At 40.8% G+C, this 22,476-nt stretch overlaps 1 protein-coding gene across 1 annotated transcript in view; it reads right to left on the reverse strand.

Annotated features, from left to right (window-relative positions):
- Positions 1-11,581: 11,581 nt before the first annotated feature.
- Positions 11,582-22,476, reverse strand: part of fgfrl1a (fibroblast growth factor receptor like 1a) — a 76,710-nt gene continuing 65,815 nt past the window's right edge. The window contains exons 4-8 of the mRNA XM_008292763.1: positions 21,532-21,609; positions 16,291-16,590; positions 13,157-13,329; positions 12,900-13,080; positions 11,582-12,024 (exon numbers count right to left, since the gene is read on the reverse strand). Coding sequence (XP_008290985.1) covers positions 11,582-12,024; positions 12,900-13,080; positions 13,157-13,329; positions 16,291-16,590; positions 21,532-21,609 — 1,175 coding nt within the window. The remainder of the gene's footprint in view (positions 12,025-12,899; positions 13,081-13,156; positions 13,330-16,290; positions 16,591-21,531; positions 21,610-22,476) is intronic.

A 22,476-nucleotide genomic window follows, 5' to 3' on the forward strand; every position in this document is an offset into this window, starting at 1 on the left:
CAGCTTGTCCACCCCTCCCTCCATCTCTCTCTCTCTCTCTTTCGGCCTCTCTATCTTCATCTTTTCTGTTTGTGTGTATGAGCGAGAAGCTTCTCACTTAATCTGATCCAGATTTCACACTTTGTCACTCAGTATTTCAGTCTTGTACCTTTGGTGCTGTAAGTGTAATCCCCTCCAGGCAAGACACGACATGAACTAAATGATTTCACACTGGAGCTATTTGTCTTTCTGAGGTGCCCTGAAAGTGTTCCAGTGTAGGCCTACAGAGTGTAATCTGTCATCCCCATCACCTTTAGTGTTTAACATTTAGGGTGAAAGAAAAAAAAAATGGAAGAAGACTAAAGTAGATGTTTTGTTTAAATTGCACCCCAAAAAGGTCACAAGGGGATTATTTCAAAATTGTACGCTTATACCCTGAAACCAAAGCTATTTGAGTATTTTAAGTATTTTAAGCCAATGACATCCTGTATATTTACTAATAAAGCGAGGTTAGGCAGTATTTTTTTGTGGAAAAAGTGCTATACTAACTAGACTTCTGCACCTCCCCTTGGCTCTGTCTTTAGACTTCTTAGACTAAAATCTAGCTCATGATGGAAGAATTTATCCAGTCACAGATCTATTCATCAATCAGATATTTGTATAAATAGCAACAAAGTCTGTTGTGAGGGAAGGCTGTGATGGTGAAACGGGTTAAGTCTTGATCATACTCCCTTGTGGACTTGCTCAAGGACAGCTGTAAACGCCATAAATGCACAGTTGTTGCTGTTGTACTACTTTTCCATTCTGCTGGAGTCTGTTTGGAGGACTGCTCTCCTTTGGTGCACAAGTATCTTTATCTATGTATTCTGTGCATGCACACTACTGCCGAGCATGTGGACTGTTGCTCCTGTAGCATAGTTGCTGCACAGACGAGTTATAGACGCCCTCAAAGACGACGTGAGATTTATGGAATTTACGCCATGTGGACCCGAACCGTTCAGGTAGAACAACGGCATTAGATGGACTTTCACTGAGGCATCGGGATTCAAATCCTGTGATTGGAGGGTTTTATAACAGAGAGGGAAGAGCTTTTGTCTAGATTTATGCCGACTGCAGCTTTAGTTTTGTTCCATTTAAAGATCCATCACAAAATGTGTACTGCCTTCACATGAGGTTCTACTGGTTTAGAGTTGTGCAACCCCCACATTGTGTCTCCAGCAGTGACCAGAGGGACATGCTGGTTACCATGCTGGGAACCAGAGGTTAACATCAAACATTACCCACAAAAAAAAAAAAAAAAAAATCCATATCTGAAATGTTGATTCAGCGCAAAAGTCATCTTTGATCTAAATGTATTTGTCTGAGGTATACAAGCGGAACACAATTCATTGTTCTCAATCGGTTTGATTATATTTAGCTTAGCTCGTGGCTCCAGGCATGACAGGGCAATTGATTGCCAAGACAGCTGACTAACAAAGTTAAGTTCCCCTCAGGGGATTGTTGGTGTTCGGAATAACTTTTCATCTAGTGTTTTCACGAGGTCAACATTTTCATTTATTCAATAGTGTGGTTTATTTTGGCAGTAGATCACAAAGTAGAACGGGACATCCACTAATCATAGGGTGATAATTACAGAGCGGTCTGATCCTCAGCTCCTGTTGTACACAAGTGCCCTTGAACAAGATGCTGAAAGCCAAGTTTCAACCGAAAGGCTGAACGTTTACACAAAGTAGATGAAGATTTCCTTTATTAGATTGCAAAAGGGAATCTCATTGATCAAATATTGGACTTTGACAGTAAATCGATCAGCCTGTAGATGGCACTGTAGCCCATCTCAGCCTTGTGTATATTTTGACGGCTCCAGTGTGCATTCCTCTGCTGAGTGTGAAGGTCTGTGGACCACAGCTGCCACAGATAGAGATCTGCAGGAGGAGGAAGAGACGCTCAGGAGGTCACTCACACACGAGCATGCAAACACACACACACACACACACACACATACAGTCGGGCTTCCATCAATGCAGAGGACATTACATCGACTTACATTCATTTCCTGGGGACATACCCTAACCACTACTTGCCTTACTCTAATGATTTACATTATGAAGACTTGCTTTGTGTCCTCAAAAGTCCCCACAGTGTCACTTTGCAAACAGATTTCCGCCCACGCAACACGAGTAATTCAAAAACACAAACACATCTCTATTCACATCTTCTTCTTTTGTCGAGGGTGAAAAGGATGAGGTGGAGGAACTGTTGCACGCGCACACCTACGGGCTGTTTTGTAGCATTTCGGCGGCGGAAGAGAGTTGAATAGGGGCAGTTTATGAGTCAGAGAGGAACAGGTGAGGGCTGGTGACCTCGACCACTCGTATATTCTTCAACAGACAAACAGGCATCCCACATGTGAAGGCAGGCGGGCTGTTGTCTTTGAGAAGGGGCCTCCTCCAACTGTCCTGCGTATGCTTGAGTGATGTCAGCACCACTGTGGAAAGATTCCTTTCCTGTCATACACACAAACACATGTGCGCGCGCACACACACACACACACACACACACACACCACTTCCTTATCAGACACAATCTGTTTTTACACACCACCTTGCCATTTTACTACTCTCTTAAACAAACACACACACACACACACACTCTTGCTTGCATAACACGCTCGCTGTTGGTTTCTTCCCCTCTTTGACTCTCTCTCTCGCGCACACACACACACACACACACACACACACACACACACACACACAGACACAAACTTGGCAGGATGTGCAGTGGAGAAAAAGGGGCCGAAAGACAACACCGAGATTAGGAGGCTTTTGTCACGGCTCTGTGGCAGACTTTAAAGGCCTTGGCTCCCTTCCCCTCAGCCAGATTTCTTTCTTTTCTCACCCTGTCTGTCCACATCCCTCTCTTTTCATGGGGGGAGGAGGTAAACATTTGGTACACAGAGAGAGAGAGAGAGACAGAGAAAGGGTGGAAAGGTGGAAAGGGAGGGAACGGGTGGAAGAAGGATGGAAGCCGCCTGTTGCCCCCTTTTTGTGTTTTTGTTTTCCTAGTTTTAATGGTGGCTTTGTGGCTGTGTGGAGGATGATTAGAGAGGGAGAGGTATGCAAACAGAACAGCGCTTCAATGCCAGCCAGGTGTCTGTGTTGTTCCCATCTGTGAGTGTGTGTGCATGCGTGTGTGCAGTGCACGCATCTGCACTTTTGTGTTTGCGCATCTGTGTGCAAATTTCCACGAGTAGCTGTGTGCACATGTTGTGTACGAACTGGACCAAACTGTGTCAGTCTGTTGTCCAGATGAGTGCAGGTATCGTTCAGGTTTCCATGAGCAGATGTGTGCATGTTTTTTGTTTGGTTTTTCCCAGGTATGATTGTGTGTGTGTGTGTGTGTGTGAGCCCTTCATGGTCACTGACTCCATTCACCTGAGTGCCTCCTTTCACATTGAAAAGGCACTTGCTGGTAAAAAGCCTCTTTGGACAGCTTCCCTTCATCACCAACCACAGCTGCTGTTGACTCAAGCGCCCAGGAATCTCCTCCGCGGGTTCACACCCTTTTAACCAGCCAACCACACACCAGAACCCTCCGCCAGCGAGCAAAAGGTCTGTCGGGACAAGACAACGAGGTCTAAAGGTCTGAACATGAGTCCTGGCAGTGTGAAAATGCAGCCGTCGTATTGGCCAGGGGAAGAGAAACCCTTCAACCGTGATTCTGATCACTTAGGCTGCTCGCTTTGAAATACATTCTGGTTAATTAGTTGTTGGAGCAGCAAGCAAACCTACATTTTGACTTTCGTCTCTATAGTATGTGGCGACTACATGAACATGTAATTATTTCAGGGATGGATTTTTGTCTGTCAGACTGTTGACAGGATTGTTGGATTCATGGAGTGATAAAAATCCACTTTATAAAAATAGTTTGACTTTAATATGTCTGCAAAACGAAACAAAGGATTTTAAAGTGGCTTTATTGAATGTTAAGATGTTTGTTCTGGAAATTTTTACAATTTTAGACATATAGAACAAAAATAGCTAATCTTTATAGGAGCCAGTATCACATTTCAATTAAAGCATTTCCACTACAAATCTTGACCAGATCGTTTAAATGAAAGGACGGATTCACACTCCAACCATGAACACCTGACTACAACTCTACTAGTCAGAGTGAACATTACATTTCAGAGAATCTTTAAACCACATGTGTAAAAATTGCTAAACTACAGATGTTCAGACTTAATTTTTTGTGTAATAGAAACTCATAATCAGAGGATACACAAGGAGACACTTTAAAAATGAAATGTGAAAACAAAACAAAACAAAAATATCTGGATTACTCTAAACACACGACAGGATTTATAACACGAGAGCAAAGGATGCAAAGTGCTTTAAGACTGAACTGTTTAGTCACCTCGGTCATTTCATATCTTATTATTAACACTTATGTGCCTTTTATACTTGCTATATCCATCTAAACAGTCGACCGTCTTGGACAAAAAGAATTGGATCATTTCAAAGTTTGCAAGTCAAGACTACTCCCACAAAAAGTTTTTAGTATTGAGAAACTGAAGAAAATTTCCAAGTTGTGAACAATGGTGCATGTTTTACTTTTTTTTTTTTTTCTAATGGTGGAAAATACCTGCTCCAATATTTTAAAAAAGGGATTTTCCTCCACAAACAATCAGATTCTAATCAGTAGATTTCAAGAAAACAAAACTCCCCAGTCTTGATTATAGTGACACTGGATATACTGCGGACGAGTTGATGTTTACGTTTGTGATTTATTTAGACAGTCACTCGATATCTGCATGCATCCTTTAATCTCTGCTCTTGTGTGTAATGGGATCCTTCACCACATATTTCATGTTTATTGTCACTTTTACTGTATATTGACTTCTTTGCCTAACCTCTTATGGAAAAGCTTTTAATCTGAAGCTTAGTTAAACAAAAGGATAAATTAAAATACACAGAAGATAATTCAGTTTGCTGCATTAGAATCACACATAGGAGTGATTTCCTGTTACATTCTTTAAAAAAAAGTTACTAAATGCCTAAAAAAAACCATCAACAAAAGAAACAGAGGAATTTTGTTTTTGGTATTTAAGTGCCCAATCAAAGTGGAGACAGACAGGACAGATGGGACAGAAGGTGTCATGCCTCAGCGACGTTTTCTCCTCTCTTTCCTGTCCTGCACTTTTCTTTCCCCTCTCATTTGACGCTTCCACGCTCGCCACTGATCTCCATGTTCTCATCTGCTGTGATCAGGGCCGAGCAGCAGTGAGCTCAGCACATCTGTCAGCGGCTCAGCTCGGTGTCATCCTCCTCCTCCCTGTTTCTCTTTATCTTTTCCTCCTCTGTCTGTCCTCCCCAACTCTTCAAGTCAGTCACATGAGATAACAACGAAAAGCAGGAAAAGGTTCAGCTCTGAGATATGAAAAAAAAAAAAAAAAAAAAAGTTGAATGTTAGGGGTGAAAACAACCCAAGACAGTCGCATATTTGGCAACATACTGTACGTATCGTTTTGTTTATCTCAAACTTACACAAATGTAAGATGCCTTTTACTGTTGCAATGTGTTTAGAAGGAATCCAGGATTTGTAAATCCCCGGTAAGATCATCTGGACACAAGATACTGCTGACTTTTGCAAAAAAAAAATTCTTAACCACAAATTCCTGTGAGGTATTTTCCTTCTATGTATATTTTCATTGTTCTTTCTCTGAACTTCTTTCTTTCCATATAAAATATCCCCTCAATCTCCTGCTCAACCTTTAACCGGTCTAAAAGTTATGAAACAGTATACGCATATTATTGATCCCGTTCTGGTTCAAAACATACAATACATGACGGGGAATTATACTTCTGGGAAAAAGTATGGAAAATTAAGTGAAACGATTAGAGGACATGGGTAGATTGTAGGCTTCACTCTGCTCTTCTTTCCTGTAACTGTTTTGAAGAGATTATACGTAAACCTGCATTTTTAAAATTTGATATGTTGTTTGTACTTTGATAGACTTGAAAATGTAATAAATGCCTGCTAGGCTCCTCCATACAGCTTTAAAATAACTTTGGTAATTCTTTATTATCAACTAGTGTCTAGTGAGCCTTTCTTTGGAAAATTAAACTTTCAACAGCTTTCTTTCACGTGGAACCCTGCAGGGCTGAAGAATACAGGCCAGTTTGCCAAACACTGCAGTTCCGCGAGTGGCCACTTGAGGCTGGTTCCAAAAGCGTTTCCATCCCCACAGAGTCCAATGTTAAAATGCTCAACTTTGAAGATGAAATAAATGTGTTTCCAACCTGGCACAAAACATGGGTTTGGTTTAATTTTCCTGTTTGTGACAGTTATATATAGGGGAGGTAAATATTCATCTAACTCACCTGTTAAATTGTATTAAGAGCTGAAAATTCTTCATTGTTGAGGACAGTGCTGCTTTGCCACGATGGCAACAGCTGGACCCAAGCTTCAAAACCACTGTTTAAAATACTTATGAGCAACGTCATGGAGGGTTTGTCTATCTTTAACCAGTCAGTGGTTTCTTTGTGGTAAACAGAAGATCTAGTACAGCATTGGCCATGACCTCTGTATGAAATACTGTTAATAAGGCGCACTAATCAATTTCATCACATCAACAATGAATGGAGAAACTATGTAAACTGCCAAAGAGGTTGTACGTAGTGACCAATCCGATCTTTTGCATGCTTCTGTTCATTTTTTTTTTTTGCCCTTATTTCTTTTATTCTGACACTTTCAAGGAAAAACGCTGAAAAACTCACAATAAGCTTCCTGCCTCGCATCAAACTGAGTAGGTGCTGCACAAGCTGTTGAACATACTCAAGTATTAAGCAGGTAGTAGCCCAGATATTCAGCAGGTGAATCTGTATCTGCCATGCGTCAAAATAGTCAACTGTTTGGCAAGAGATTCGTTGTACTGACGTAGAATAATGTGATAATATGCGTATGCTGGGTCAAAAGGTTGTTGTGCCGCCCTCAAGTGGCCAGAAAATCATAAAAACTGCTTTAATACGTTTGTTGGAGAGGGTTAGATGGACGATGCGAGCCTGTCACCAGCGCTCAACACACTATTTCAAGAACGCCATCTGACAATGTCACGGTCGAGCAGAAGCAGAGCTCGAACCAAACGTAGCTTAAAAACGCAAAGAATACGCACTTTTAAAGTTACTCGTCTGCATCTTACGCCGTTCTCACATTCTGCCCTGTTGCCACCTCGAACCTTCTGCAGTGCCCAATCCTTTCAACAGAGTTTTCTTTCATCGTCTTCTTTTCCTAAATGAGTCAGAGAGGAGCGAGACGTTGTGCCTTCACACTCTCCGTCTGCACGCAACGCTTGTCCATCTGTCATCTCCCCAGACAGACACGCTGACAGACGAAACGCCGGCTGCAGCTCTCACAACTGAAGGACTTCAACTATTTCGAGAAGGACATTCACTTAAAGACGGTCCCATGGTGCTGTGCAGGACTGAACCGGAATCCCCGTCTGTGTCTATGTGGCAGAAAGTGGTCTAATCTTCAAGAACAGAGGCGACGTCACCCAAGATTTTACTTTTTTAATGGCACCAATAACATGATTACAATGGGAGGAAAACAATTTTTAACCTAAATGACGGTAGACTGTACAAGATTGTCGATACGAAGATGATCGATAAAATTTCGTATATTTTGTCAGCACGTATAAATACAGTATCTTACAATGACATGAACGCAGTATTTGCTACACAGCTTACATTATGACTATAACACAAAATCCATTCATGCAGTATAATGCCCAATTATATGAAAAAATATACATGTCAAAAAGAAAAATAAATTAGAAGCATACTGTCTTTTCCGATCTTTCCTCGATTTTGCATTTACAATGTTTCGTGGGCCGACGTGTCGCTCATCTCCTGCGTGGTCCAAAGCACTAAACCCTCTAACGCATTCTATAACTTTGACACTAATGTCATTCCATGTAGATACTAGTGGTAAGTGCACATGTACACAGTCCGTCTATTGGCAGTCCATTAGCTTTTAGAGGATCTCACACACGAATGAGTAAAACTGATAATGAGAAGTCACTGTTTTCCCATTTACAAACAGGAGGAAACACTTAATAAAATGTACACAGTTCAGCTCTTATTTCAAGGTGACTTTAGGAGCAGATGTTTCAAAGGAGAAAAAAATAGGGAAAGGAAAAGAAATGCAATGTTTGTGTTTTTGCAGTTAAAGCTGCTACCAGAGAGGCATTTAAATAAACTCTATTTGGAAGTGTAGCACAATCATTTACAGAAGCACACGTTTTCTGATGATTTCATTTAGTAGGTTTGTACAGGAGCTAAGAGGAGCAACCTGACAAAAGGATGAACAACAGGGACCATACAGTCAGAACTTCACAGGTATTTAACTCATTTACTTTAGGTGACTTCATAAAACAAGCAACTTGAGTATTTGAATCTATCTGCATGAATTTAAAGGAGGGGTCTGTGATTCTAGAGAAAGACTATTGATTATACTAAGCTGGTGAAGACATATAGAGAGCATGCGCCTGATTTTTTTTCAGCACACAACAATCAGACCATGAGAAGATGTTCACTGCATGTTTTGGATTAGAATCGCTGACTCCACCTTTAAAGCCTGCAGACCTGCCAGTCCTTTGTGGATGCAGATAAAATGCCAGAGAGTAATATGAAAGTAAAAACAGGAGTATAGGAATTCTCTATAAAAATATACTGTACGTGTACATTGTCCTTCTTGAGTTTAAAAGATTTATGTGCAAAAATAAATGGTGAAGAACAAGCACAGAAGTTACCAGGTGATGTCAATATATCACTTCCTGTCACATGGTCATTCAAACACACCCTCGTAAAGTTCTCACAGTCGTGTTCGGTGAGCCTCACGAAAGGGTTGCAGACCGAAACTTAATACGAATAGTCAAATCCATGGCGAGCGTACAGTTTCATTTCACTTAAATACATTTCTGAACTTTTTATTTTTTATTTTCTTTTTGTTTCTGTGGACAGACTCGGCCTACTGTTTCAACCAAACACATGGCTGCCTTTCGGTGAGCGCTCTAATGTAAAACAGCTGTAACCTAAATCTTATCTTAGCATATCGTTTTACAAAGTTTATACGTAGTGGTCAGATTCGTGAGCGCGCACAGAAACAACAAGACGGACACCTGAGAAAAAGCGAAAGAGAGTCTGCGGATACCGGCTGTGCGCTGAGGTTTGCTGCAGCTGGTTTTCTTTGAGGTTCTATTGAGGCTGAATGATTTTATCGTGGTGTGGCGGCGGGTAACATCCCAAGACCTACCAGCACCGCTGAGAGCTTTTAACACACTGATCCGTGGAGGGTAAAAGAACAAATAGCCGTTCTAATAAATGTACAGAATTAGAAGACGAGTCAATGTGTCTCTAAGCAGAAAATCCAGGGAACTACAGCATTGCGAGAGAAATTTAAATTTACTGCTGACTTTACAGATGATTTTAAAAACAATGTTTAGATTTGGGCTTTTCGTGGCGATAAAAATTTGTGAAACATTTTATAATTCCAAATGCAAAACCTAGAAAGTGTTGTGTTTCTGACCTGAGCTTTAGCTGATTAACCAAACAGGAATGTCTGGTATCATTTATATAATGCTCTAATTGTGTTAGAACAGTAGCTGGTGAGCCCTGTTTCCAGATGTTTCCAGTTAAATCATCTGATAAAGCCTCAAACTTAGTGTATTAATAAGAAGGAGGGTGATAGAGACATTATTAAACACACGTCTAATCAGCCAAAATAGTGAAAACACACCTGCGGAGGTGCATTGTGGGTATGAGGGCTTTTAAACAGCATTAACATTAGACTAAACTGAAGTCAGACAGGCAGATGCTTAAAACCCTGACGCACATTTAAAACAAATTTGTCGATTATTTGAAATGTCTGAACGAGGTCAGTCAAACTGTTGGTAAATGTGCAGACAAATAGATCAAAACATACATGATATCTGTTCATATTTTTGAATCTATCAAGAAATGTTTACACCTCATGGGCATCGTACAACACGAGGAGCAGCTGGTGTACTACATGTGCTCATCCTTGAGTGCTGCGATAATGATCGATGTAGAGTTCTGCACGATGTATGGCTCTAAAGTTCAGAGAAATACTGACTCAGTTTTATCCCATCATGCATCCCATCTCTTAACCTTTTTCACTCTAACATCTTCCATATTTCTGATCACTGGGGGCTCTGCGGGGGATCTGAAAACCTTTCTTCTGTAGATAACACAGATGGATGAAACAGGAGACAACACATGAGTCCTTTTTGCTTTGTAACAAACCAGGTGTGGAGATAAAGCCTCTTCCAATACACCTCACGTCACATCGTGTTAAACTGAGGACTCAAGAGTCTCATCGTGAACAACTTCATACAAACTTCTCTCTCTTTTGAACCTTCTAAGTCTGGAAACTGATTACTAAGAGTCTGCGACATGTCTGAAGATCCACCAATGATCCACAAAATCTGGAAGCAATTTCTAGAAGGCACCGTTGTACATTGAGGCATTGCTGATGATCTCTTTGTGCTCTTGGCTAGCGAGTGATATCCTTCATGGTGCTTTTTCTCTTCTACAGTCAGTGAGCATCAAACAAAAAGGCCGAAAGGGATGTGATGCAAAACAGAAAACGCCACCAGTTTCCAGAAAGTAAAGGGGCTTTCAATGACAGGACTTGTCGGTACTCGCCAGAGAAGGAACAGATGTAATGACCACTCCTGCAATCTGTTTTCTGAAAAATCACACCATAGCTTTGACTAAAATGAATCCACTGAAGGAGATCCAAACTGTAGCTCAGTTTGACATCTGCTCTTTTTCACAAAGCACCCAGATAGCAGCTGGACATTCAGCAGAGCAGCTGTGGGCCCGGTAAAAAGCAAACACCAGCGTCTCTTGTCCTTGCTGAGGTTGTGGATACAGCGGAGTTTGCCATGATTTGTGTTTTTTCTTTTTTGTGGCTCAGTTGGGCTGATGCCTGAGATACACTCTGATATTAAACTGTTACATTACACATATGCTATATTGCTCTTTGTAGATTACCCAGGGTGCAGTAGCATGCTAAATGCCATATAATCATTTATATACATAAGTAGCTATATTCGTAAGCCAAGTGTATTTCTACTGTTACACAGGAGGTTGTGGTGGTGTAAAAAGTACTAAAAGAGTAGAGACAGATATATTATTTTAAGTTACCTTATAACTGCACAGTTCATCGTAGATTCAAATAAGGCTGCTGAAGAAAAAAACAAAATAGGATTTCATATAATAAAAACCCTTGACTAAAACATATTTGGGGATTTTCCCTGTTCGATTTAAACGCTTCCAAATTAGCTGAAAATAAAGACTCTCTTTCTTTACATTCTTCATCGTCCACGTCTTGAGTAAGTCCACACAACATGTGGCTGCAGCAGAGTTGCGTGATCCCAATTTTCCGGATATGAATCTGCATGGTCTCTTGCATGTGCTTTCCTTGTTCTTTGCTCTGTATATCAGCTCTATCTGCTGTGAGTCTGTATGCACAGGAACATGTCCACGTGTGAATGTGAAGCTCGCTGCCCGCCTCGCTGCTAACACTGGTAGTGAATGTGCTGATGCTGGTGCACTTTGCCGTCCACGTGCGAGTGCGTGTGTGTGTGTATGTCCGTGTAGATCTTTGGGTAGACCTTGGGAGCCAATCCGGTGCCTCCCTGAGACAGGAGCAGCTGCTGATGGGCAATGTAATCCTCATAAGAAAGACAATCTTTGTCCCCGTTGGCTGGCTGAGGAGGGACCGTCGGACAGGCTCGGTCGCGATTGGCCGCAGGCAGACGCTGAGCGGCGGGGAGAGCAGAGGAGGATGAAGAAGAAGAGGAAGAAGAAGAAGACGAGGAGCAGGTGCGCTTTGACTGGCAGAACCAGAGGAGGGCAGTGCCTAAGATGAAGGCGACACCTGCTGGTATTCCGATAATGACGGGCCAGGGGAGGCTCGAGGACGTTGCTGTGGGGACAGGGTTGGGTTGAAGCTTCCGATCTGCAATGGAGTGAGAGATGAAGCAATTAAAGACAATACAATACAAACTTCTGGCTAGAGGTTAAAGTACGATTTGTTATGCTGCTAGCTGAGTAATGTAAGCCAACATGCTGCTTGGTGATGGTGGTGAATTAATGCATTTGCCCAACCCAATAAAAAAAAGATTTACTAGACAATTGCTCACACAGAGGTGGGTGTTTTCCGTCATCTCTGTTTTTTATTTTCTTAAACTATGAAATACAAGATCATACAATCTATTGTGGAATCATAATTAGATACATACACACACCATTATATCTGGAATCGCCACCTGTTGCCTGAATGTTTTCCTGTGACACTTTTTCTGTATCAACTATAAATTGATGCAGAAAAAGTGTAAACTGGTCCATAAAAATTCACCAAAAAGTGAGCCTGGATAGCTCAGCGGGTAGGGCAGGCGACCATGTACAGGGGCTACAGTCCCCGACGCAGCGGCCCGGGTTCGATTCCACCCAGCGGCTCATTTGCTGCATGTCATTCCCCCACTCTCCTCCCCACGTTTCTCTGTCTATCTTTCACTGTCACTATAAATAAAGGCGGAAAAGGCCAAAAATAAATCTTAAATAAAAAAAAATAATCACCAAAATGCAGTAAATGAAGTGTACAACAGTGCAAATGTCCTAAGGGGGCGCCCCCACACCCCCTACTTTATGTGCCACCCCCAATATTGAAATAAAACCTACACCTGTGGCTGGTGATAATACAGAAACAGGTGTATGCTTTGTCAATTCACAGGGGCCGAGGTTAACCAAGCAGCCGAGGAGTTTTACAGTTTAAAAATACTTTGATTCAAAGAGAATTCTCTCTCTGCATGATTCTCTGTTTCTTCCTCTGACCTGGCAGCACAGTGAGGTAGGCACTCCTGAAGCTGTAGCCCATAGTATTGGCTCCCAGGCAGATGTACATGCCAGCATCTTCCTCCTTGGCTCTGGTTATCAGCAGCTTGTTGAGGTAGGCTCCATCAGGACGAAACCAAACCTCTCCTGTAGGCAGGACCACGAAGCGATGGTCTCCCACCTTTGAACAAAGACAGATAAAGTTATTTCAGTCTGATATTACGAATAAACCATAATGTGTCTCAGGGGCTCTGTACCTCTATGGTGGAGTTAAATTTGTTCTCGTCGCCAGGTTCTACTCTTTTAAGCCACTGGATAACCGGCTTGACATCACTGCGAACTTTACACTGGAAAGACGTGGTTCCTCCGTAGTCCACAGTGGTGTTAACGGGGTGAGTACCGGTCAGGATGGGTTTGGAGCTGGTGCGCTCTGAAGTAAGAGATATAAAATGGTCAAATACACAGACACAGGCAGAAAGATTTTCAATAAAAAAAGAAAAAAGACAAAAAAGAATAGAAGCAATGGTTTGATCGTTACATTTTGCAAACTTGTCAAAATCATCTGCAATTAAAACAGGAGAGTATGTGTTCTTTTATCTCAATTTATTTGAACAGAATTGAAAAATTATGTACCAGCCCTGAGAGAATTATAACATGATTTTTAAATATTATTTGCTTTATTCAGCACAACTCTTTCCTCTTTAATGAAGATATATAAACAGCTCTCTTCCCTTCGGCTCCTGTTTCTTTCTAAGTTTGTAAAGCAGAGACATTTAACGGCTTCCTTTTCAGCATCTATTAATAACATGACATGAGTTAGATTCTTCTCTTCTGATTGACATTACTAGTCTTTAGTCATTTAAAAAGAAAGCTTTGGCTGTTCAATTCAAAAACATGGAGTGAAAACAGATTTTTGAGGTGTAGTTACAAATGTATAGGAGCTGTACAGTCGTAGGCAGCAGGTTTGAAACTCTTGCAGCTTTCCTGGTTGTTTTCAGTGCAGAGTAACAGACTTTGCTGTACAGGTGTTGCCTCACTATTTAAGACAGATCATGTAGTCACAGCATGTCTTGAATGCATCTGTTAGGATACACTCAAAATGGAAAAAGGAAACCATAATTCATCCAGCTGACGTGGAGATCAAAAAGGTGTGAAATCTGTGCAACCACGAGTAATAATTTATGTACTGGAACTCAAGTATCTCCACTTATCGATTGTATATGTTTTATTGGCTTTCCGACATGGAGTCCCTCTTTGTTTTCTTTCCAACAGCTGTGCATGAATGACAGCTGATTGAATCTCCACTGATAGAGAAAAAGTCACATTTGACACAAGCAAGCAGCGGTTTGATTTACTTCCTTTTCATTTGTGTGTGTGTGTGTGCATGTGTGAGAGTGTTACCGCCTTTCAGGAAAGACTACAGCTGTAGTTTAATATAGAACAGATGTGGCAAGTAAAGCGAGAGTCAGGAGAGCTAGTTTGAGCCTCTCAACAGAGCTATAACATTTATTTGCACACAGCTGAGCGCACGCATACACACACGTTCAACACCGACTCCACACCAACTAGCTCAACATTAAATCATTCGGTGCCAAAACAGCTTTTTGCAGCCTTCCAGTGCAACCTACTACATCAAAAAACACCCACAGGTCATCATAACACACATTCTGCTCTCAACAGTAAAACTAGACCTTTTTTAGACTCAAACTGCGGCTGGCTCACCTTCTGAACTGAAAAATCCAGCTAAACATTTCTTGCCTGCTTGAATTATGTTCATTGACAGCGCTGGAGGTGAACACTGAAAGAAGGCCTTTAAAAGCTATTTTAAACTTGTATTCTTGGTGCAGCTCCTAAACCTAAAAGACATAATTAACACAAGATTTCCACAGTATCTTCATCTACCGTTGCTACTACACTTTAAACATACAGCATAGATAGTGTAACCGAAATCTGCTGATGGCTATATGACTTCAGGACTTTTACTCTTCAAAGTGCAAGTCTACACTCCTTTCCGAGAGTCAGAGATCGCTCCCTGGCACCAGACTCTTTGCCAACAAATCATTCAAATGCTTGAAAAGTTAATTATGGTGTTCCTGAGCATATGATCTTACACGTTCTACATAATCATCGTATTGTGAGTCAGACTGGAAACAAAACCCGTTTCAGACCCTGCCATTTAGGCACACAGGCCTCTCGCTAAAGCAATAATATACATACTGTGTACAGCGTGATGTATATTATTGTTTGGGTGAGAAGCATTCCTGCTGGTGGAGCATATACAAGCAGGAACGCTCGACAACTCACCATAATTCCACAAATGTGTGGTCTGAAGTGTCACGGCATGAAATGACCACATGCAGCCATAGCTTACATGCATTTAATTTTTTTTGGAACTTTTTTAGGATGCTACACCTTTTAAAAATAGTGTAGAACACAATTTTTAACCAAAATATTAATAGTCAAAGAATGAGACAAACAACTTCATCAGCTCAATGGCATACAAGCCTTCTCTCTTATCCAATTGTAAAGAGAGTATCTTTGGGTTTGACTGTTTGTTAGACAAAAGGAGCAATTTGTTGTGCCACATTGGATTTCATATCACCTGGAATTTCAATATTTTATATCATTATATAAATTAAACAAGAAATTTATTCATGCATTAACAATCCACCTATCCATTATCTATAGACTGCTTAGTCCTCTGTAGGGTAGTAATTACCAATGAAAAATGAAAAGCCAGTTGCAGCTCTACTTCCAGAAAAAAAAAAAAGAAAACTTCTATAAACTTTATTTTAAGATCAGTGTCCAAAACAGACGGAGCTGATCTTGTGTTGTTGATGGCAACATCTGTATGTAGGAATCAGTGAAGTATAGCATTCTGCTGTGTCTTTAACTCATCCAGAGGTCTTAACAAAAGTCGTTCTTTCAAACATTAATAACAGTGTGGAAGGTATGATGAAGAATTCTGAGGATAATAATAATTTGATATACACTCCAACTCCATTCATCACTGCGTTATTAAATATTCATTTTCTTAGCAATTACGTTTGAGGTATTATACAACACGAGGCTGTACCAAAAACTCTGCTCAAGAAAATAAATAACTTACTGATGAAACCTGTTTGATACAGGTTGACACCTCCGGAAAAAGCTTGTACGTGAATCTTGGAGGAGATTGCTTTAATGCACCACATAATAACAATAAGGACTTGTGATTATTTTCCCTGTTTATGAGAACAGCAACACTTTTCTGATACCTCTACAGAAAGTCTGCTGTTTTATGGACGATGTTTTTAGGCTAATGCTGACCGGCATCACCTTTTTCTGGTTTGATAGCTGATCTGATCTGATGAGACTGAGCGGCTAGTTTTTCTCTGTAGAATGCACTTACGTATGACTTCCACTTTGTAGGTGGCGTTGATCTCTCCTGCTCTGTTGAAGACGTGGCAGGTGTACTTCCCGCTGTGCTCCGGCATCAGGTTCTTCAGACTCAGAGTCCACCTCTTCTTCTTCCCTTCTCCTCCTGATACTGCTCCACCATCCTCATCCATCAGTGGCCTGTCGTCCTTCAGCCAGACGATGTCGGGGCGAGGGTTACCGCTTGCCGTGCACTTCAGGCGCACAGAGCTGCCTACTGGGCGTGCAATGACACGTTTCCTCATCTTTGCCGGCTGGGTAAAACGTGGACGAACTGCAAGTACAGGAAGAAGAACTAATTAGGTAGACATCTAGCATTTGAACAGATGTTATATTGGCTATTTGTCGAAAACAGGAGTTTGATTTAAGGTCGTTCTGGATAAAAGAAACCGTAATAAAAATGCGACTGCAAAGAGCTAGATAACACGCAGAAACTTTATTTCTCCCTCCTAGTCAGCTGCAGGTGGAAAGAAGGAGGGGTGGGAAAGGAAAGAAAAGAACAGACAGTTATTAGTCGAGGTAAACGGTTTATGGAGCAGGTTTATATTTACAAGCAGTCTTCTGTTCTTCAGACCAGTGAAAGGAGAACAGATTGAGGAAAAAGGTGGAATTTATTGAAGATTCCAATGTGACACTTTTATTAGACGTACGGAGCAATCAAAGCCATGTTATCTGAAAAGACTGTGACACAGAAAGAGGGTTCAGAAATGTTTCAGGCCTCCCGAGTTACAGTTTTTATTAGCTCTTCACTTCAAAAAAAAAAAAAAAAAAAAGAAGCTATTGTTGATACTAGGAAAGAAAAACTTCTTAATGTCGAAGACTGCCTTGATTGTACTTTTTACCTACTTTCTATTTCTAGTCCTTTACCCTTTTTGAAACTATAGAAATAAAACTATGCTGCTGCAAAATACCAACTCCCGCTTCAGGATGGAGCACTGTGTACTCTCCATAGGGTCCTTGGGGCTTTTAGAAACTCTTCTTATCACTCACAATGTACGCCTGTTTATTTGGATTGATGAACTGTGTGTTCTTGTCTCCTAGTTACTAAATTGGATGTTTGGCTGTTTGAACCCTTGTTTGTGCACGCAGGCATCTGCAGCAACTAACGTGATTACAAACAAATTTTCTGCAGCACAAATATTCTGCAGTGGTGCATAACCTTCCACTACGCACCATGAAATCCATTTATTCTCAGTCATTGATAATCTGCATCTGCATGCAACAGGGTCCCTTTCAGGTTAAGCATGAACACGCTTCATGCATGGCGTGAAAAACACCCTGTTTTTACTTCTTACTACACACTGACACGTGTTTCTATGAAGTTTGTAAACAAGAAAAATGGAACAAATTGAATATTCTCAGCATGTAGAGAGATTTGAGGGAACTTAAGGACTGAATGCAAGACTAAAAAAGGACTTTTTTTATTTTTTATCAGCGTGAGGAGTGACACACAGGCTGAGGTCACTGCTGCAGGCGGACCAGGAATTCCATGTTGTGCTGCGACAACATATGGCAGCGTGCCTCTTGGTATATACAATCTAATTTACTGTAATAAACCATGGTTGTTTTGTTTGAGAAACTTTTTGAATCACTTCCTCTTCTCCCTGATGTAGAGCACTTACATGCCCTGGGACACACACACATACAAACACATGCACAAAAAAACACACTGAATACCTTATTTTCCACTGATCCAGTTTCCCTCATGCCCCATTTACAGCCCTCTCCTGCTCTACAAGAAGCTATGTATTTCACCTCAAATCAAGTATCCAAAGGAAACCATTGTAAAAACCAGAAAGTTGCCAAATACCTATCTAACATAACTTTATATATTAGGTTATGAAGTCATAAAAAGCCAGACAGTGACCTAGCATCACACCAAACATCCATTAACCTCATGTAAATACTCTCTTATGAAGCTTAAAATGATAAGTTAACCCCATACACCTATTCAAACACCCACATCCCTCCACCAGTTGCACAGCTAAACTCATTAAGCATTTCAAAGTTACATATTCCTCCATACAAATTAAAAGGCTGGCCACCGACTCAATCTAAATCCACAAGTTATTCATACACAGTCTCTTTAAAAACACAACAATCAGTGAAAACAGAACAAAGACGGAAAAAACAATCCAGTAGGGAGGGAGGAGAGGAAATCATTCAAAGGAACGCTTGATTTTATGGCCCTTGTGTTCTCGCCACAGCAGATAGCCATCAACCGGGACGATAAATCACCCCCAAACTACTGCAGTTGCATCTCTTTCTTTTGGACACAGTTATTATTCCAGCTCTGGGTAAACAAACAGGGGGAAGAGTTATGTGACGGGTTTGTGAGCTCAAATTTGGAGATTTCACTCCAGCTGCATTACTCAGCGGACTATAGCTCTCTGCCGACAGGCCTGAAGCTGGGCAGGATGACAAAACAAACACACCGGAAAGGCTTTTAAGTCGTGCCTTAGTGCCCCCTGAGTCTGAGAAAAGCTACTGGACTACAGCTAAACTGTGACCAGACAGAGCCAATAGATCTACAGAAAAGTAGTAGGTGAGACACTGATTCATAGTTTAAAGTCTGTCTTTGATAATTACATAAATTCAGCTGATGCATGGGCTTAGACTGAAATTAAATGTAAAGAGAACAGAGGAGCCAAAGTAAAGCACAGCAAAACTGGACTGGATAAAGACTGAACACAGCAAGGTGTAACTGAAATCAACTGATTTATGCTGCCTAAGCTGAACCAAATCAAACAAAAGTAAAGAAGAAAACAGATGGAAAAAGAGCAAGTGAAGTTCATATTAGGGTTAGCACCTACGAAAGACTGACAGATTACTGAAAGAAGACAAATAAAACTTGAAGTGATGGCAGAAAAATGGAGAACAAAGAGACTGAGTTAAAACAATAAAAAGCAAAAAGGTAAAAGAGGGGGCACACGAGGAAGTCCAAAGAAAGAAAAACAGAGAGAGAGGAGACGCAAGGGCGGACTGAAAAAGCGGCGACAGAGAGAGGGAAGAGGGGAGAAGGTGAGAGCCAGAGTGAGCGAAAGGGCAGCCTTGTTCTGGGTCTCAGGGGCCACTTCAACGCCACACTTCACAGTGTAAAAATACTGCTGACCCTCCGACGGACTGCCTTTGATCAGACGGTGTGCCAGAGACAGACAGAGAGGAAGAGAGGGAGTGTGAGAGGAACAGCCTCGTGAAATCCAGCAAGGATTTTAGATACTAAGATAGTGGAGATTTTTAAAAACTGAGGTAATTCTGTCTCGTCTTGACTCAAGTAGCTCTGGTGAGGATTTGTGCAAGTGTTGAAGTAAGAATTTGTTTATCTTCATGTTGAGTTGAAGATTTAGGTCTGGATTTGGAGCTGGGTTACAACTTTTTAGTTTAAGATTGATTTTATTTCCACGTCTGTGAAGTAAATATGGAGCCAGGAGGCAGTTAACCCTGTGAACCCTATTTTCAGGATAATTTCTCTGCTTTTACTTTCAAGCTCTTATCTTGGTCATTACAAGGGCTAGTCATACATGCTGTATCTTGTTTTTATCAGAACAGTCTAGACTATCCAGATCTTTCAACATGTTGTGTGATAACACTTGCAGTTGTTTTAAAGAATAGCTTTTGTATAAAAGAAAAGAAATATTGCATAATATCAAATCCGTATGCCTTTACTTGTATCTTATCTTAAATGCTGAGACTAGAGATATCTCTTTATAATTGTGTCGCGGAGATTGTCTGGAATCTGGCGATATTGGAGCCATGATGGCAGGATACTGAATGAGCTACAAATGTGAGAAAACTATGTGTCGAGTGCTGAATGGAAATAACTTATTATTTTAGTGAAGCAGTCCCACATAGTAGCCTACTTGCAGAGGTGGCGAGGAACATGTTTGCTCCAACCCTCCAAACAAGGGGCTCTCAATTTCCCTCAGACTTTGCCACTGCCTACATAAACACCTTTGGTTGTCTTGTCGCCATAGCTTTGCATCCTCATTATCATTTCAATGAGAGGCATATTCATTGTTTTGTGTTTGCGCATACAAAATAGAATTTCACGCCAGCAATACGTGTGGAGATAATGAAGAAATCCACTGAAATTTCAAAACCAGATTACTCTTCAACACACAGAGAGAAACAAATATATTTGGACGGAACATGTTGTGCAGTTTATTTTTATGTGCAGTACTTTGTGAAACAATAGGGACTTTGTGACTTATTCAACCAAGAAACAGGAGAGAAAATTGTTTTAAAAAAAAAAACAAACCAAGGACTAATTTGTAGAAGTTTACCGCAAAGCTTATTTCTTTTGCTTTCTTTATCTAGCATGTATAAAGGTGAAATAATTCATTTAGGCGTATTTATTTTATTTTATTATTTTATTTAAGTGTTTCATTGTTATGTTCAAGTTAAAGTTGTTGCCTGTGTGCCTTGATAGATTGAAAGTAAGGTAGTAAAACTTTTAGAATTAGAAACAACCAGCAATATCAACACTAAAATAACATTTTATTGTGATAAATGTCTATATTTATGCAGTTAAACTAACTGCCTACACACTTAAGTCACAGACATAAGAGTGGTGTCAGTATCATCATTTACCTGCAGAATAGAAAGTGACTCAGCTTACTGTGGAAACGGTTAAGTGGTTGTGTTAATACCTGTGGTTAAGATAATTTATGGTAGTCAGTGTAGATGACATGCAATGAAAGGTGCTTGCAAGGATGTAAAAACAAGAATGTATGTGGCTATCTGTGTGTGTGTAAAACCAAAATTAGTCAACGTGTAGGTTTAACTGAGTACAAATGTGTAAAAACAAACAAACAAGAGTGTATTAAAAGAGTGTGTGCATCAACATTTTTGATAGCCAAAAGAGAGAGAAGGGAGGGAGAAAGGGCTTATTAAAAGGACAACAAGCAGAGAAAGAAAGGTTAGGTTATGTGACAAGAGGGTCCAGGGAGACTTGGGAGGGGGAAAGGAAGGAATGTGTCCCACCAAATCACACCTAACACAAATAGACTGCTCTCCACTCTGTCAGAGCCAATTACTTACACAAACAGCCACCCTGTCGAGTGGCTGTGTGTGGGCTCGTACCCTCACCTTCTCCAAGGTGTTTATTGTACAATCTGCTACTGTACGTTTTAAAATCTCAGATATCTCAAGTGTCACTTCTGGGCTTCTTGCTCATTTTCAAATCGTGATGAGATCAGAAGTTATGAGCGCTTACCCAGTTTCCCTGCCAGCTCTGGGGTGTGTTCAGAGTCACCGGTGGCTGTCCCTGCTCCATTTCTTGAACTGGAATCATCTGGCGAGAGAACGAGAAAGACAAGAAGTGTAATTTGTAAAGCGGTAAAAATATACTCACTCGTCATACTCAATTGTCAGTGCGAAACTGTTACTATACCCACTTGTTGGAGTTAAACATTATTTTGTGCAAACAGCAGAGCTGGGTCTATGTTTTACAAGCCAAAAGAACAACATGAAGCCTCATGAGTTGGAAAAAGGAAGGAATTTTCTGTTTTTTTGTCAGCATCTGATAATTGTTTGATATGATACAGCTGCTTCAGCATGAGGCCATCAGGTACGATTGCTCGTTAAACAGAAAAATCAAGAAACTTTTGTTTGATTCTTGCTAACACGAAGCAGGTTTTCCTACGAGCTGGAAGGTGGACTGCCGAAGCATCCCTGTTATCACATTTAGAAAATATTTAAACTTCAAATATGCAGTTTTTTAGGTAAAAGTTCTGCAACAATCAGAATGGAAAAACAGGTGCAAGGGGGGTTAGAAAAGCAGGCTGATGATGTGCAGAATGGCGGCAAGTAAATTTAAGTCAGATGACACACTGATAAAGTTACAGCTCTAAGAAACTGAACATGTAAAAGTTTCTTGGGAATGAGGCAATAGTGACTTCTGTCAAACCGATATCACAGTAAAATAACTGCACCATACACTGCACCTCTGGTTTCCCACCCCGCCACGCAAATTTAAACAGCACAGCCACGGACCAGCAACCACATTTCTTGTTAGACCAGAAAACCAAATGATAAATAATATGATACAGTATGTTTGTCCATTTGTGTCACTGTGCCAAAGGCCTGCTGCTGCAAATCACTGGCGATGAAAGCCATAAAATTAATGCTATTCCCCAACCATGTCTCCACCCTTAACCCT

This window comes from Stegastes partitus, unplaced genomic scaffold (genome assembly GCF_000690725.1).
Source record: "Stegastes partitus isolate 25-593 unplaced genomic scaffold, Stegastes_partitus-1.0.2 Scaffold830, whole genome shotgun sequence".
Classification (NCBI taxonomy): domain Eukaryota; kingdom Metazoa; phylum Chordata; class Actinopteri; family Pomacentridae; genus Stegastes; species Stegastes partitus.